This window comes from Lepidochelys kempii, chromosome 10 (assembly GCF_965140265.1).
Source record: "Lepidochelys kempii isolate rLepKem1 chromosome 10, rLepKem1.hap2, whole genome shotgun sequence".
Classification (NCBI taxonomy): Eukaryota; Metazoa; Chordata; order Testudines; family Cheloniidae; genus Lepidochelys; species Lepidochelys kempii.
In genome coordinates, this window is record NC_133265.1 from 50,606,806 (window position 1) to 50,625,404 (window position 18,599).

General features: G+C 42.2%; 1 protein-coding gene across 3 annotated transcripts in view; it reads right to left on the bottom strand.

Annotated features, from left to right (window-relative positions):
* UBE2Q2 (ubiquitin conjugating enzyme E2 Q2) overlaps window positions 1-18,100 on the bottom strand; it is an 80,216-nt gene extending 62,116 nt beyond the window's left edge. The window contains exon 1 of one of the 3 annotated variants that reach the window (XM_073303527.1): window positions 17,696-18,099. In XM_073303527.1, coding sequence (XP_073159628.1) covers window positions 17,696-17,884 — 189 coding nt within the window. In that variant the 5' untranslated portion in view covers window positions 17,885-18,099. Of the gene's footprint in view, window positions 1-17,695 lie in introns of all 3 variants that reach the window. The other 2 variants (XM_073303530.1, XM_073303528.1) reach the window with 2 other exon arrangements.
* Between the last annotated feature and the right edge of the window lie 499 nt (window positions 18,101-18,599).

Below are 18,599 nucleotides of genomic sequence, written 5' to 3' on the forward strand. Positions count from 1 at the left end.
AGGAGCTGCATATTAACCTCTGAAGAGCCACATGCGGCTCCGGAGCCACAGGCTGGCCACCCCAGTATAGCAAGCGAACCTCTCCTTTATACAGTGGATCTATTGGACGCCACTCTGCCATGGTAGAGTGTGGCTATAATTAATGTTTTTATGTGTATATACTTACATGTTGCTAGTTCTTTCCTTCTTCCCATTTTAGTCAGACTGGATGTTTTATATTTCATTAGTTTATTAATTGTTAGTAGAAAAACTAAAATCCGGAGTTAAAGAGTTGCAATAGCTCAAGTTTTCAAAGTAGTTATGTTTATTTTAAATCAAGTAGTTTAAATAGCTCAATCTTGCCATGGTAGTGGATCAAAAAATATCAAAACAGTAAGCTCGTTTTTAGTTAAGCATGCTCTTATAATTAATAGAAATTAGATCTACATTCCCCCCACACCATATAAACCATAGTCAGTTTGAATCAGAATTAAGTTAGCTGATAGTTTTTGCTTAACAGTCAGTGTTGAACATCATAATGTTCCTTAGGCCAACATGTCTGCCCATCATTCTTTGTCACTACACTACAACACTGAAAAATGTTCAGGTTTGTTAATTGCTTCTGAAAAGCTAGCAGAGGTCACTGAAGCCACTGTTTGGGACAGCACACAAAGGAGTCTTGGTCTCAGGAATGAAGTGGTAACTTTTATTATAGGAAGAAGGTTAAAAGTCTTCCCCCAGATATGCATGCATGCACATCCTATTTACTTCAGTGGGAGTTAGTACATGCCTTTCACATGAGGACTGCACTACAAGAGTTCTTCTACACAAAGCAGCTGGGAGGCATAATTCCCATCTTAGGTAGTCAGGCTCAAAGTAGTGGGATAAAATTCACACAGTGAAGCCATGGCTACATAGGCAGCAGGCTGGCCTAGCCACTGCCCTGTAGCTACAGTTACACTGCTAATTTTAGTGCACTGGCTTCAGCGGAGTAGGTGTACATACATCCACCTGAGCAAGAATTACACCTCCCGCTTTTTAAAATGCACAGGGTTTCTCTCTCACTAGCCAACTATTGTACTATTACCAAGGCCATGGTGGATAAATTTAGAAATCACCAGTTTTAATCAAGTCAGCAAGCAAAAAACCTTAAATTAAGTCAAGTTGGATCTTGTTTTGCATTTGTACTTTTTAGTTACTTTCCTAAAGAAAGGTTCATTCTTTGTGGTTGGTTTAACCACTAAAATGGTTTATTTGAAACCAAATATACTCTTAAACTAGATTTTGTACTAACCAGGAGGATGCAATATAAGCACATTATATTATATATCTTAACATAACTTGAAATATGAATTTCTTGTTTGAAAATTGGCAGTGACATTTCCTTCTTCTGAGTGTAAAAAAAAATCTAGTTTATTTAGATGGAAATTGGAATTCAGTTAAGGATTCACAAAAACAACATTTAAAAATTGTTTTTTATTAGTTAAAACTACTCTAAATGTGCTGATACATTAGGAAAAATCAAAAATCATCAAGACTTGGTTTTGTATTTAAAACTGACTTAAACAATTAACTGTAGAATCAGTGAGCTGACAGATGAAAAAATCCAGCCCATTGTGACCAGAGGCAAAGGTATTTAGTTGCCTAAAGATGCAGACAGACACCTCTGACAATGCCATTTGGTTCACATATGCATCTTCAGGCACCTAAAAACCCTTTGAAAACCTGCCCCCCCCCCAGTCATCCTCTAACCTGGTTTTATTCCTAGATGGGGGGTGGTGGGGGGGGGTGGAAATGCAGCTTTCCAGCTTTTTGAAATCCCAGTTGGTTTCTCAACTTTGAATGAACCAGTCCGTGGTGGGCAAGGTTTTGTGGCCTGCAACATGCAGGAGGTCAGACTAGATGATCATGGTGGTCCTTTTGACATTAAAGTCTAAGAGTCCTAATTAAAAAAGTATGGTTTCTGCACCTACTATCTACACTGAAACCAAAAGTAATTAAGGCTAAAGCTTTTCTGCACAACAAAAACTGAAAATAAACTTACATTTTTCCAAGTGTAAATACCAGCATTCACTCCACTGTAAAGACTGAAAAAAAAATCACAGATACTAATACGTATCAGAGCAGGAGCCGTGTTAGTCTGTATTCGCAAAAAGAAAAGGAGGACTTCTGGCACCTTAGAGACTAACCAATTTATTTCAGCATAAGCTTTTCGGATGCTGTAGCTCACAAAAGCTTATGCTGAAATAAATTGGTTAGTCTCTAAGGTGCCACAAGTCCTCCTTTTCTTTTTGCGAATACAGACTAACACGGCTGCTACTCTGAAACCTGTCATCACATAATGACACTTATAAACCTTGAGTTGACCTCAAAAGTTGGACGTTTTCCACCTTGATTCTGTATTAAAAAAGCAGCATCTTAACTCATTACAATGAGGGGGGACTCCATGTAGTGTATTATGTTTCATTAAACTGTTTTTAATAGATTACAATAGCTTTAGGCCTTAATATAGGTTTTCATTTCAAATTTTAAAAACAGGTTTATTTTTAGAAATAAAGTATGTGTAAAAAAACCACTTAAAAATAGACTTGTATTCACCCTGAAAAAGGCAGACTTTTTTATCTGCTCTTCTGTCAGGGTTCCTTTACACAAGCCATGTAAATATCATACCATCTACTTCTTTGTTTATGTACAATAAACAAATCCAACCACATTCATACAGTTTTAATTAAGCAGTTATAATTTTTTTTAAGTATCTACGTAGTATAGGCAGAATGCTTATGACAACAAAAATGTCATTTTCTTTCACCCTCTCTACAGTCAAAAGTACTTTAGGGCAAGCAACTTACCTTTTGCGGGAGATTCCCTAGATTGTGTGGCCCGAGTACAGCAGACTAGAAGTTCTGTTAAAGCTTCATTTAATATTTTTTTTTAAAAAAAAAAAAAGCTTAAAAGAGGCTATGCAAGTAATTGTTCTGTATGTTCATTTTCAGTTAATAAATTTTTTTTTTAATTCAATTTGATGCCGTCCCTATACAGATTTTGTATTGACAAGCTGTAACTATATTGGAAGAGAGTAATGAAGGTAACTGGAGGTTTTCATGGTTACGCAGGTGAGAGTCATCTGGGGAGGTGTAGGAGGCATGTCAGAAAAGAATCCCGTAATCCTGTTCTATATAGGTTCTAATACTGTGCTCATCATGATAGTATCCGAGCACCTTTCAGTAGTGCGTTAAGCAACGGGACTAACGTCTGTCACGTATTTGTTCTCTTATCCTCTCCCTAGGGGGAGAAGTGTGTGCAGTGGAGTGTTTTGTTTGTATTGTTTAAAAAAAAAAAATCCACTCGCAACTACATGTTTGAGAAGTCAAGGGTCAAAGAAATGTACCTTGCACTAAAAGTGGGATGTGGTGAGGTTTGTGATGGTACTTAGGATCCTGTGGGAGTTTATTCCAGTCTTGGGCCAGCCCACGTGAGACAGATCCGACTCCCACACAGATAAGCTTTACTCTTGTTGTAGAAAGTTTCAATGTGTTAACATTACTTAGATGTTTCTGCTTGAAATCAGCAGAATAGCCAATATTTAACCAATCATTTCTAGGTTTCACAATTAAAACCCCGTTGAGACGGCCGGAGCAGTTCACACCTCTGAGCTATCATTTCAGCCTTTTATAGATTCAGGCAGACCATTATCTCACTGTACACATTTCAGTATTTTCTTTGCAAGCATACGGACTAGAGATATTTTTGTAAGTAAAATGAAAGCTTAGATTCTAGATGCAGTTCTGCAGCAGGTGGTGGACTCAGCAGCACATGCCAGTGGAGTATTCACAGGACAGTGACTACAGAGTAACTTTGTATACACATTAAGTGGGCTAATATTTGGGTGAGAAGAGTTCTCATGTTTGCTGGAAGCTATTCCAAAACCAAGCAGCTTATAGCAAATACAAGTAAGCTCTACAGAATTTTCTTGCATTTGTTACAAAATCTATAAGTGTAGCTGAATTTAAAAAAGTTAAGGCAGTAAGTAAAACATTTTAGAGATCAAGAATACTACTTTGGCATAAGGAAAAGGAAAAAGCTTTTCAAAAGTCTTGCTTTCAATTTAAGATGCTCTAAAGTGTAATAATTCTGAAATTTGTAAAATAAAATGGATAGGTAACGCTGATTGCAATTCTGAATCTCTCTACCCTCTGCAGAGACACACGTAACCTCCCACCCCAGCCCATAAACTTTTTTTTTTTTAAAAAGGAAAAAAAACCAAACCACCCCAGTTCTCTAGTATCAATACATTTTACAATAAGCCAGGGTGTGCGCAATGGACGGTAATAGTCAGCAAAGAATAGATTTCAGTTAAATTGTCAAGGTCATGAATGTAGACATATGTCATAGGATACAGTTATTAAGCTTCTTGTAGGCAGAGTTCTATAGCCTCTTAAGTTGGGTTTATTAGTCAAGCTATCACCCACGCTATAACTCAATACCTACTGTTTTACTGAATGCAATGTGTGAACCACCACATCAACCTTAGGGAGATTATGGGTTGGGTAAACCAAACTCGGAAGGGAGTCTGCCAGACTGCATAAATTTCAGTTGGCACAACCCCTTGCTAAATGATTATAAATAACAAACAAAAGAAAAGTATCTTGCTTATGGGTTTGTAGTAGTGCTACAGAAAATTTAATACTGAGTGGTATAATTAAAGCAAGCCAGTTGAGGGGGCTGGGGGAGAAGAACACCTGAAAGAAGAGCATATTCTTATTCATTTGAACAATGAAAGGTCACTATGTTTTTAGAAGAAACTAGTAACTGGTATTTTTAAAAAGCTACACTTTGAGGAGGTAAAGCAGTACATTTATTCTCGAACATCTAGGTCACCAAAATGTACACTTTAATATTAGGCTTTTGATACTGTCCACACAAAGAAATTCACAGTTCAGGTGGATACTACTAAACTTTTGTGAAAGAACAAAACCCACCTCTACACACACACCCGCTTCTCCCCCATCATGGCAGGAAATAAGTAGTTAACCTGTGGCTGCTAATACATCTACAAGAGATGCAGCTTAGTGCTGAACTTTGTTTACCATCAAGTATAGCCGAAGACTAACAGTGTTATGCAGTTTCAGAAGTCAAGGTCAAATGCTGCTCTTAAACAACTGCCTCTGAAACTGGGGTTAGCCCTCAACTACACTGTAATTAAATCAGGTTCAAAGGCACCCTTTAGCTAACACTTTTGTCAGCAACAGATGATTGTCAGTGTAGACAAGACTAGAGAGGTTAAGTGACTTCCCAAAATCTTATAGACTGCTAGGAAGTCTGTAGCAGAGCTGAGAGCCCAGATCTCCAATTCTCAGATCTTTTCCATTAACCACAATACCATCCTACCAAATACAGAGACTTCACAAATGCACAGGATCTTGGCTTTAGTCTATATGCCAACAGAGTATTACAAAATAGTCAGCCAGATCAAATTATAATACAAGAAAGCTCATTACCCTGTAGGAATTTTGAGCCCTGAATTTTCTTACTTGTCATGTTTGTGCAACAATCTTGATGCTGCAACTTTGTCAGGGAATTTTTGTTTCAGGAGCCTCAACAACAAGTATTCCTCTTGCTTAATGTCTGTTATCCAGATGCATGTGTGTTGTCACTAGGTTGTCTAATGAACATTTTGATTCACTTTTAATGTCAATTCTTAAGGCATGGATTTTTGTATCAGATTCTAAAGGAGTTAGTATGATTCAGCTTGTGACATGGTGAATACCACACAACTTAATTTTTGGATGTCTGGAAGAAAACAAAAAAACATACATACATTACCTGAAATGAATAGTCATAGAATCATAGAATATCAGGGTTGGAAGGGACCCCAGAAGGTCATCTAGTCCAACCCCCTGCTCAAAGCAGGACCAATTCCCAGTTAAATCATCCCAGCCAGGGCTTTGTCAAGCCTGACCTTAAAAACCTCTAAGGAAGGAGATTCTACCACCTCCCTAGGTAACGCATTCCAGTGTTTCACCACCCTCTTAGTGAAAAAGTTTTTCCTAATATCCAATCTAAACCTCCCACACTGCAACTTGAGACCATTACTCCTCGTTCTGTCATCTGCTACCATTGAGAACAGTCTAGAGCCATCCTCTTTGGAACCCCCTTTCAGGTAGTTGAAAGCAGCTATCAAATCCCCCCTCATTCTTCTCTTCTGCAGGCTAAACAATCCCAGCTCCCTCAGCCTCTCCTCATAACTCATGTGTTCCAGTCCCCTAATCATTTTTGTTGCCCTTCGCTGGACTCTCTCCAATTTATCCACATCCTTCTTGAAGTGTGGGGCCCAAAACTGGACACAGTACTCCAGATGAGGCCTCACCAATGTCGAATAGAGGGGAACGATCACGTCCCTCGATCTGCTCGCTATGCCCCTACTTATACATCCCAAAATGCCATTGGCCTTCTTGGCAACAAGGGCACACTGCTGACTCATATCCAGCTTCTCGTCCACTGTCACCCCTAGGTCCTTTTCCGCAGAACTGCTGCCTAGCCATTCGGTCCCTAGTCTGTAGCTGTGCATTGGGTTCTTCCGTCCTAAGTGCAGGACCCTGCACTTATCCTTATTGAACCTCATCAGATTCCTTTTGGCCCAATCTTCCAATTGGTCTAGGTCCTTCTGTATCCTATCCCTCCCCTCCAGCGTATCTACCACTCCTCCCAGTTTAGTATCATCCGCAAATTTGCTGAGAGTGCAATCCACACCATCCTCCAGATCATTTATGAAGATATTGAATAAAACCGGCCCCAGGACCGACCCTTGGGGCACTCCACTTGATACCGGCTGCCAACTAGACATGGAGCCATTGATCACCACCCGTTGAGCCCGACAATCTAGCCAGCTTTCTACCCACCTTATAGTGCATTCATCCAGCCCATACTTCCTTAACTTGCTGACAAGAATACTATGGGAGACCGTGTCAAAAGCTTTGCTAAAGTCAAGAAACAATACATCCACTGCTTTCCCTTCATCCACAGAACCAGTAATCTCATCATAAAAGGCGATTAGATTAGTCAGGCATGACCTTCCCTTGGTGAATCCATGCTGGCTGTTCCTGATCACTTTCCTCTCATGCAAGTGCTTCAGGATTGATTCTTTGAGGACCTGCTCCATGATTTTTCCAGGGACTGAGGTGAGGCTGACTGGCCTGTAGTTCCCAGGATCTTCCTTCTTCCCTTTTTTAAAGATTGGCACTACATTAGCCTTTTTCCAGTCATCCGGGACTTCCCCGGTTTGCCACGAGTTTTCAAAGATAATGGCCAGTGGCTCTGCAATCACAGCCGCCAATTCCTTCAGCACTCTCGGATGCAACTCGTCCGGCCCCATGGACTTGTGCACGTCCAGCTTTTCTAAATAGTCCCTAACCGCCTCTATCTCCACAGAGGGCTGGCCATCTCTTCCGCATTTTGTGATGCCCAGCGCAGCAGTCTGGGAGCTGACCTTGTTAGTGAAAACAGAGGCAAAAAAAGCATTGAGTACATTAGCTTTTTCCACATCCTCTGTCACTAGGTTGCCTCCCTCATTCAGTAAGGGGCCCACACATTCCTTGGCTTTCTTCTTGTTGCCAACATACCTGAAGAAACCCTTCTTGTTACTCTTGACATCTCTGGCTAGCTGCAGCTCCAGGTGCAATTTGGCCCTCCTGATAACATTCCTACATGCCCGAGCAATATTTTTATACTCTTCCCTGGTCATATGTCCAACCTTCCACTTCCTGTAAGCTTCTTTTTTATGTTTAAGATCCGCTAGGATTTCACCATTAAGCCAAGCTGGTCGCCTGCCATATTTACTATTCTTTCTACACATCGGGATGGTTTGTCCCTGTAACCTCAACAGGGATTCCTTGAAATACAGCCAGCTCTCCTGGACTCCTTTCCCCTTCAAGTTAGTCCCCCAGGGGATCCTGGCCATCCGTTCCCTGAGGGAGTCGAAGTCTGCTTTCCTGAAGTCCAGGGTCCGTATCCTGCTGCTTACCTTTCTTCCCTGCGTCAGGATCCTGAACTCAACCAACTCATGGTCACTGCCTCCCAGATTCCCATCCACTTTTGCTTCCCCCACTAATTCTACCCGGTTTGTGAGCAGCAGGTCAAGAAAAGCGCCCCCCCTAGTTGGCTCCTCTAGCACTTGCGCCAGGAAATTGTCCCCTACGCTTTCCAAAAACTTCCTGGATTGTCTATGCACCGCTGTATTGCTCTCCCAGCAGATATCAGGAAAATTAAAGTCACCCATGAGAATCAGGGCATGCGATCTAGTAGCTTCCGTGAGCTGCCGGAAGAAAGCCTCATCCACCTCATCCCCCTGGTCCGGTGGTCTATAGCAGACTCCCACCACTACATCACTCTTGTTGCACACACTTCTTTGTATATTTAAGAGTCAACTCTTTGTATATTTAAGAGTTAGTCACACTTTATTTCTATGTCCACGTGAATAGATATGATCAGCTTCACTAAAGTAGTATTAGCCATATCAGTAGCGAAGTAGCTAAGACTGGCTTTTACTTGGTCACCATTAGGTTTAGAAGTCAAAATACCATTTAAGTGGTAAAAGCTGAACCATCATACCTGGTATCTAGTTCCTCTTCACTTCCCCGTATCTTACTGATTTCAAGAATACTGTAATTTATCTGGGCAGAGTTCTCATCTTCCCCACACCCTCTAAGCCAATTCCTTCACCCATCATTCAGTCAGATGTCTCTCTTCTGCTCTTATTCTAACATTCATGCCTTCTTCTCAGTTTTATTCTCTCTTCCTCAAGGATTTCTGATTTTTCCATGGGTGGACCATATCCTACTAGTGTCTCATGGATCACCTCCACAGACTATCTCTTCTTGCACTGGTGAGCAATTCTCACTAGTTTCTCTACATCCTCTTGCCAAGTATCCGTGTTCCACCCAACCCTCTTAGTTTGATTTACCTTTTGCCTATTGCTAACCCTGATCCTTCTTCTTTATCCCTCCTATGCTTGAAGAGCATCCCAATCAATATTTGCCAAGTTCCTTAGCTCTCCTTCAAAACACAAAAATTCACACCTAGTCTACAGAGCTGATATGCACCAACATCCACACAAAACTCCAATTACCAACACTTGCATTGTTACTGTATCTTTACAGCAAAACTGTTTAATGCAGGACTTTGTCTTCCATTTATAGATTATCAATACTGTTAAGCTCCATATAGACCGTTTAAAAGTCAAATACAACGCCTCTGTAACAATCTGTTCAGATTTGGGATAGGTTTCAGAGTAGCAGCCATGTTAGTCTGTATTCGCAAAAAGAAAAGGAGTACTTGTGGCACCTTAGAGACAAATAAATAACAAATTTGTCAGTCTCTAAGGTGCCACAAGTACTCCTTTTCAGATTTGGGATAGAACACTTTTACCAAATCAGAAGCTTTACTTACTTCTGACTGAAAAAAATACCTTGGAATCCAAGTTCCTTCACCTACTAAACTGCAAAAATTCCGTATTAAACCAGCAGTTCAGCAGATGAGAAGATCCCTGCAAACGGGCATGCTTCCTTAGAATACTTGTGGGAAGAGTTACCCTATTGAACCAGTATTTTTCCTCTTCCTCCCAGCTACTAGTGTTCCTATAAAAGATGTTGGATAAAATATTCTATTTCATAGTAATCTGCTTTAATAATCCCAATTTTCCTACAGGAATGGGAGGTTCCATGTCAATAAAGACCAAGTATAGAGGGGTTAATTCTATGTAAAAACATTTGCCAATAGTTATCACACACTGGTGTCCAAGATATCACAGGTTTCCTTGAAACAAAGTAGGAAATAACTGTTTTTTTAGATTCATTAATTTGGAAGTCAAGTAGAATGATTTGTGGCAAGTAAAATAAAACCACTAGTTCTCGGACTAGTTATTATCAGTTCTAATAGCACATCAAACAGAAGCAGCAATAGTAGGCATCTTTGCCGTGTACACAGTGTCAAATTAAATGGAGAAATAGTAATGCTATTTACAAAGAGTGTCACAATAGTAATGCTATTTACAAAGAGGGCCACATAGAGCACATAAAGCTATTGCTCAAATTCTGGCTCAAATCCAATGTTTTTGATAACATGAAACAAACGGTCACTCTAGGACACTAAATGTCTTCTAGTTATCCAATGAAGTGATCCTAAACTATGTTTTAGTTTCTGTAGAATAAGTGAATAATGTTAAGAAACCTGCAAAGATTACTTGTGACTCTTCTAAGTTTTACAGAGACCACTTTGACCGTGTTAACACGGGAAGCATTAATTCTAATCTGATTGAGCAAGTATGTAAGCTAGGAGGAAGAATGATCCAAAGGTTAGGGCACTAGCCTAAGGTGTGGAGACCAGGGTTCAACTCTCTCCAGGACAGACTTCCTGTGTGACCTTGGGCAAATCACTGTGCTTCAGTTCACCGGCTATCTGTAAAATGGGGATAATAGTACTTCCTTACCTCACAGGGGTGCTTTGAAAATAACTATATTAAAGATTGTGAGGCACCCCATCACTGTAGTATCTAAGTACCTAAGCCAGATCAAACTTTTACATTGTCACCGGATTTAATTAATTTCAATGAGCATTTTTTTAAAAATGCCTGTTTTGGGGGTCATGTGGAATCCTGAAAATATTTACATGCTTATAGTTCACACATGCATGAGTAGTCCCTTAGACTTGAATGGGACTACACAGATGCTTACAGTTCGACACGCAGAATAAACATCTGCAGCACTGGGGCCAATGACTGTGGCTTCATGTGATACGTTAGGGGCAATTTATCATGATTAGAGGTACATTTTATAAAGGGGAATGAGAGCAATTTATCTTCAAAGCTCTTAATATAATCTTTAGACCATGAATTCTTGCTATAGAGCAGCTGTAAACAACAAAACAGAAATGACATAAACCACAGACGTTTATAAGCCTTCGTTCAATTCTAGTGCACTTGGAATTTTTTCCAGAAAATATTGTTCTAGCAAAGTTTAGTTTTTCAGTTTGAGCTTTGCAGTGTAGAAGTATATCATGCAGCTAGAAAACTCAGCATTCTTTGAATTTTAGCATTTGTATTCTTGAATTTAATTTCTTTTTTTTGGCAGAAGTGCATTCCTTAAAGAAGGAACCCATTCCTAATTTATTATTCTCATAATTTGTTGCATAAATAAGATTATTCCACCTCCATACAGCATGTCTAGCTCCTTGGAGTTTTATATATTTTAGAATTTGGGTATTACAATATTCCTTTTCTTCAAAAAGGAAGTGTCCAGTAACTTTTTCTGGTTGTTCCTTGGATTTATAAACTGCATAGAAAATAACCTGGACTCTAACCATCACTGTAAGGATTTACCATCGTATGAGAAGTTTGGTAGTTTCTTTTGAGTTGACAGGTTTCAGAGTAACAGCCGTGTTAGTCTGTATTCGCAAAAAGAAAAGGAGTACTTGTGGCACCTTAGAGACTAACCAATTTATTTGAGCATAAGCCTTCGTGAGCTACAGCTCACTTCATCGGCTCACGAAGGCTTATGCTCAAATAAATTGGTTAGTCTCCAAGGTGCCACAAGTACTCCTTTTCTTTTGAGTTGGTAACTCATTCATTATGGAATTAGTTTTGTGTATAAACTGAGCATCCTTAAAAGAAAACAGCTTCAAAATCATACCCCTTCTAGTATTGCCTTTAATATTAATACCGAGAAAAAAGCGGTGCATGATGTGAAATGCCTATATATATATATATATTTTTTTTGTCTGTACTAAATTGTAAAAGGATTGTGGAGTTAACAGAAAAGTATTTATCCTTTTATCTGTTTGGGTTCAGAATGCAGAGTTAGACTGAAAAGTAAAGTCCTCTCTCATTGGTTGCAATTATCTCCAGACACCACACCCTTTTACGTCTTTCATAGTAGCTTGAACTCTGATTCAGTAGAAGGCTACCTTTTCAGGAAAGGCAGAGAATCCGTCTTTCCATATGAAAAATAACCAAGTCACAGAATAAGTCACATTACATGATTTGTGAACAGTTGTATGGTGGTACTCATTTGGGACAAAATTCACCCCGTGTGCAGATGGCTGATACAAGGACAATGTTCAGCATAGGCCCCATGTAAGCACTAAGTAAAACTTGAGCGATGCACAAGATTTTTGCTGTTTGTCTAGGCATAGGTGCCGACTCCAGGGGTGCTCTGGGAATGGAGTACCCACGGGGAAAAGTTAGGGAGTGCTCTGCACCCACTGGCAGCCAAGCTCCCCTCACGCCCCCACCCCACCTCCTCCTTCGCTGAGCGCGCCGCGTCCCCACTCCTCCGCCTACCTCCCAGCGCTTCCCACCCGGCCGCCACCAAACAGCTATTTGGCAGCGTTTGTACCCTCCGAGCTGGGGGGGGGGGGGGGAGAGCAGGAACGTGGCGCACTCAGAGGAGAAGGCGGGGAAGAGGCAGGGCCAGGTTGGGGATTTGGAGAAGGTGTTGGAATATTGGCAGGGAGGGGACAGAGACTTTGGAGAAAAGGGGTTGGAATGGGGGCAGGGAAGGGATGGGAAAATGTGGGGCCTCATGGAAGGGGTGGAGTGGGAGCGGGGCCGGGGGCAGAGGCAGGGTCAAGCACCCATGGGAAAGAGGGGAAGTCGTCGCTTATGTGTCCAGGGATTAAATTTCATTCTTGGATAGATACTAGCTGAGATTAGAGTCCAATTTGTCCCTCCACTGCCACCACTCTAAAGGAGGTCTCATATAATACTACACAGATCTTTAAACTGTATATATAAAATGATGGTAACAGGTATATTTTTGTAATTGTAAGAATAGGTGCAAAGTGTTCTGATGGAAATGTGGTTTTTCAAGTTTGTGTCCATTTAAACACAGAAGTGAGCCAATAATTAAAAAACACATGCAGAAAAGAAAATAAGAGTTCTCCCTAAAATTCAGTCTCTGCATTTCAGATACCAGTTCATATGGGTAGTTCCTTCTCTTTCTGTGAAAAGAAAACGGAACATGCAGTCACAACACTTAACTTTTGATACCTTACCAGACTTGGGCTGTGACATCTCCAGTTGCAACTCTACAGCTCTCAAATAAAGACATGTCTAAGTTAGAAGCATTGTTATAGAAAAGCAATAAACTACTGATTTTAAGTCCACTGATTTGCTTTTTATTCAAAACACCCCAAGGGGAGAAAAGTAAATCCACATGGAGCTTGTAACAGGCAAATTTTATTCAGACTGACCTTAACTGAGGTGCTGTTGCTAACCAGAAAGGGAGCACAAAAAAGGTAGATGACAACTCTGGAGCAGAGATATTGCTCTTGGCACAACAAGTGGGAATGTAAAGGTACACGGCCTGAACAAGTTCAATAATTAGATAGTTTTCAGGCCTAAGAATCAGTATTTCTGACAAGGATGACTCCACCCTAAAATGCCTCTTTGAAACTAATAGGATTAACTATTTAAAGGTCCAATATAGATCACACTCCTGGCAAGGGTAAAGCAAACAGTTTCCTCGAAATCTGACTGGATGCCTACTTGACCACTCCTATCCTATATTCAAAAGGAGATTAACTAAATTAATAGCTTGATATGGATTGTATTTCAGGGGTCTTTAAGAATTAGATGAATAACATTCCTGGGAAGTTGTAGAAAACATTGAGCTTTGATTTTCCAACAAACTGATTTTCCAATGAGATATTATTCCAGGCCTTCAAAGTGAAAATGTCACCTCAGTGGGAAATTCCAGAAGACACACACTGCTAGTCAAAGTATGTCAACTCAGGTTCTCACAAGGAATTCAGTGTGCTATGTTTCTTAATCAAGAACAATTTTTTTTTAGCTGTATTCCCTCTGCTGTCTCTCTTTAGATTGGAGAGTGGAAAGAAATTCTCTAAGATTAATTAGAAAGAAATGTAAGTCATCAGATCTCCTTTAGGTCTTAGTCCAGAAGTTCTTGAAAGAACTTTGTTCCTTTGTAAGAGAACGATCATTCTAAAAACTAATAGTTTTCATGTCCATACACAATGCACGAGTGTTTATATAGCCACCACACTGTACATGTGGTACGACGGTCCCACAAGATAGAATTCAGAGTAGCAGCCGTGTTAGTCTGTATTTGCAAAAAGAAAAGGAGTACTTGTGGCACCTTAGAGACTAACCAATTTATTTGAGCATGAGCTTTCGTGAGCTACAGCAAAGGATCACATGGTTAGTTGCTATTTATTTTCCCTTATAAATAGGAGTCTTGGCATTCAGAAACCTACTGCTGTTAAGTAGTAAGCATATATTCCAAACTGATTAACTGGGAAAGTTTTAAAAAGTAATCAGGTAATGTTAATCTCTGTGACATCACAAAGGAGGAAGGAAATAAACATTTAATGGCCTATGGAACTACAGCAGCACTTGCCAGGAGTCTTTTTCCAAGTGGAAGAAAATATCCTTGAGGATTTTCAGTATTGTGGGGGTTAAGTTGTCTAGGAAAGGCAAACTGACTAAAAGTTACATATTTGCACTGTAATTCCAGAGCCTGGAGATAACTTCTCCATTAGCAATGGCTGAGTTTCTCCAGAGAACCACACATTTACTACCAGCTTTTTATAACATTACAAGTTTGAGTGTGTTAACACTGTCATCAGAAAATATATTCTAGACCCTAGAATGCCTTGACCCAGCTCTCTAGAAAAGCACTTTAGATCCCATGCAGGATGAGGGGTAAGAATTATAATTTTCTAAGATACAGTATCTAGAGACAAAGCTGGCAGCACTTCAGAATTAAAACCACAAGACTTGAGTATGAGTCTGCTACAGGGAATTCCCTTTACCACTTCAAGCCTTAATAGGAAGGCAAGTGTACATACACTTGCCGCAAAGCACCAGGCCTGGGAATCAGGAGACCAGGATTCTATTCTTGGCTGTCCCAGTGACTTCCCACATGATTTTGTGAAACTCAGCTTCTGTACCTCAGTTTCCATCCCTGATCTGTAAAATTGGTTGAATAAGTCACTCTATTCATACTGTGAGTATTTAACTAGTTTTGTACAGCACCAACTCCTTAGGCAGAAGTACAAAATATAATTTCCAAGAAGCTTCAATTCTTACCACTTTGCAAAGCAGAAGCTTTGGCTTTTCTGTCTGAAACAGCCATTTTCAGTTCCTTTGTGGCAAGGTTACATGCCACTTAAACCAGCATAACTGAGGCTTCAGCCCTTTGGGGCAAGTGACCATAACAGCACAACATAGTAAACAGACACTACTATAAGCTGGGGAAAGCCTAGGTCGCACTTTACATTATTGGTTTTATGCTCTGACATAGATAATTAAGATACTACCAAAAAGTACTAACCAAATTTTAACCTGGAATAAAAAGACGTATGAGCTGCTGCTGAAAGTGACCTTAGAGGTAGAAAAAGGCTAGAAACACCACAGCACAAACCCAGAATCCATTGCTACCGGCTGCTTTACTACTTATCATTTGACAGGAAAAACAACCCATCATCCTGAACTGATGTTTCATGGTGCAGAAACTATCTTTTATATTCTTTCCAGAAATTTATGAAAGAGGTCATGCTCTGTGGAAAGTAGCAATCAACCTCCTCAGCCAAAGAGCAGTACAGTTTTCTATTGAAATAAAGTTATTTATAGGAAGTCATGCAACTCATTATCTGATTTTTCTAGACATAGGGCTCCAAAACATGTTGCTTATTACATTATAATAAGTTACTGGTGTTTTTAAAAAAGTACGTACACTTGGATTAAGTGCCCTTATATTTAACTACTTATAAGTACAAAACAAATTCCATGACATTTAACGGTCAAACCTGCAAATCCTTCTTTTAAAATATGTAGCTAAATTAGTTTAGAATAGAAAAAAAATTAAGTAACTGATGATACAGGTAAAATGTGGTTGATTCTATTACATTAAAGAATAACTAATGTTAATATTGCAAGGCTGAGGACTTTTAGTTTAATTAAATTTTCAACTTTCAGTACTTGGGCATTTGCAGAGTCAGACCCTTTGATGTCTGTCTGAAGACGCTTTCATCCTTTTCCAAAAGGCAATGAATTATGTTGTTATCTTTACTCTGACCCCCAACATACTAAACCCCAATTTCACACAGTCAAGCCTTAAAAACAGTCTACCTTTAAGAGCAGTCTTGCCAAATAGACAGGTAAGTTTACTTATACATGGCCCCAATGCTGCAAAGTGAACCTACAGTGGCATTCCACATGAAGTAAAGGTCCTATATGTTCAAATCCTTTTGCATGCTCAGGATCTATAGTATTTCTAAAGCTGGTAAGGGGTATTTTATCAGTTTAGACAAAAGTTTACTTATCTATCTTTACCATGATGAGCTTGCTCCTCAGCTGCCCCCAATACTGTTTTACTCGCTCATGTAACAAAAAACAAAACCCCCACAAATAAGTTCTTCAAAACACGTCCCCCTCCATAAATTTATTATGCAAGAAAAGTATTTTATTCAGCAAGCACTCAGTTTCATCCCTTTAAATGGGCAATAATTAAGTTTCCTCAGCCTCCTTGCTAACTCAGTCACTTTCAGAAGTGAAATCTCCTATTCACCATTACACTCATTTTAAAATTGTATTTTAGAAATGCAGATAAAGTAAATACCAGGCTGTAGAAGAAAACCAAAAGATCTGGTATGCCTTCTGCCCTCCCAGCCCCAAAACAAGAGTTAGCTTTTCTGTGGCGTTCACTTGGCTGGGTCACACAGAAAAGCAAGTTGCTCAGCTCAGGCCTTGTATTGCGTATTCAGTAATGTGCACACACTCCACCTTCTTCCTGGGCTTCCACCTTTTGGGGAAGGGAGCAAAATACTTACCACATCCCACTAAAATCCTTTAGAGAGAGATACTTTTCCCCCCTGCAACCTCCTTTTTCCTTCTCCTCACGCCATGGGTTTTAGGGCACAAAACTAACAGCAGGAACGGTGGGGATACACAAGGGGGGGGTGGCTCTTGCTCTCTCCAGGGCCTACACTCCCTTTGTTTAGGGCTCACAGCTTCTCCAACTTCTAAGAAACAGACACGCAGCATAACTAATAAAGTGGTGGGCAAAGCCCCTTTCTCCCCCCATCCCGCAAACTGCCCCCAGGCTAAGAGAGTCGACATTTTCAGCTGAGAAAAAGAAAGCAGGGGCGCTGATTCAATACTTTACGAAGGGAAATGAAAGGGGCAGCCCGAAGCAGCCGGGGGGGAGGGGGGCCGGCAGAAAGAGGGGTTTCTCCCCATCTGTAGGGGGAACGAAGGCAGGGATAGACGAGGCTCTGAAGAAATCAAGCTACACGCGTAGTGTCTCGCCAGCGGCAGCCCCACTGTGTCTCAGGACCGAGCTCGGAGGACGCTACACAAGACGCCGCTGGCACACAGCTGGCATGCCCCCCGTGTGCTGGTTGCTAGGTGCTGTGCCCCCCTAGGCACTGGGTAAACTCGCCCCTGCAGGCGATGGCTTCCCCTGGGTGCCATATGCTGCTGCCCAATGGGGACGACATACCCCGGGGTGCTGAGTCACCCCATGCCAGGGGGCCGTGCCCATACCCTAGGAGCAACGGGTACCTCTACCCCCTTCCCGTGGGTGCCAGGCGCCCTGGGCGAGCGCTGCGTGCCCCCGCCCGCTGCTCCCGGCTGAGCGGGTGCCAAGTGCCCCCCTCAGCAGGGCGGGCGCCGCGCCCCCTCCCCCAGCGGCCCGGCCCGCACCGTGATGTTGCAGTGGATGGTGAGCGGCGGCGGCGGCGGCGGCGGGCTGCTCCCCGGCGGCGGCGGCAGCAGCACGAACTGGCAGTGCAGCTCGTCCAGCTTCCAGGAGACGATGCGGAAGCGCTCGTGGTCCTTGTCGAAGATGGACTCGAGGAGCTTCAGCTCGGCCTTGAGCCCTGACACCGACATCCTGGCCTCATCTCCGGGCCCGGGCCTGCGCCACCTCGCCTCACGCGCCCCGCGCAGCTCGGCTCCGGCCCGGCCTGACCCGGCCGCGCCTGCTCGGCGGAAGATGGCGGGGAACAGCCTGAGCCGGTGGAGGAAACAGAAGCGGTGGCGGAGGCAGCTCCCTTTGTACCAGCCTCCAGCACCCTCTCGCACATTTAAAAGGGCAACAGCGGAGTCAGCTACCCCCTCCCCAGCCGTGCTGGGCCGGGCCCACTAGCCACCCCGCCCCACGCAACAGTGCAAGGGCGGCCCCTCCTCGCTCCGCTGCCCTCAGGAAGGGCTCCCTCCACCCCCCACATACAGCCAGACAGGGTCTGTAACCCTCCCGCTCCCCCCACCCCAACTGGAGGGCAGCGTTGGGCCAGCCCCCGACTCACTCCCCAAGGACAGGGTTCACCACACCCACCCACACACACATGGGCAGTGCCAACCCATACTCATCCTTCCTCCCTCCACACAGAAGGGCAGGGTTCAACCCTCCCCCCCAGAGGGCTGGGTCAGCCTTGCCATCAGATCTCCTCATTCCTCAAGCTGGGGCAGGGTTGGCCCCTTACCCCAGACACCGATTGAGGCAGGACACTTACTCACCCCTATCATGCACAAGACACACACCTCCCACACCAGGGCAGGGCCCACCCAGCCTCCTTGCTCACTTTCCCACCCATAGACCCAGCGG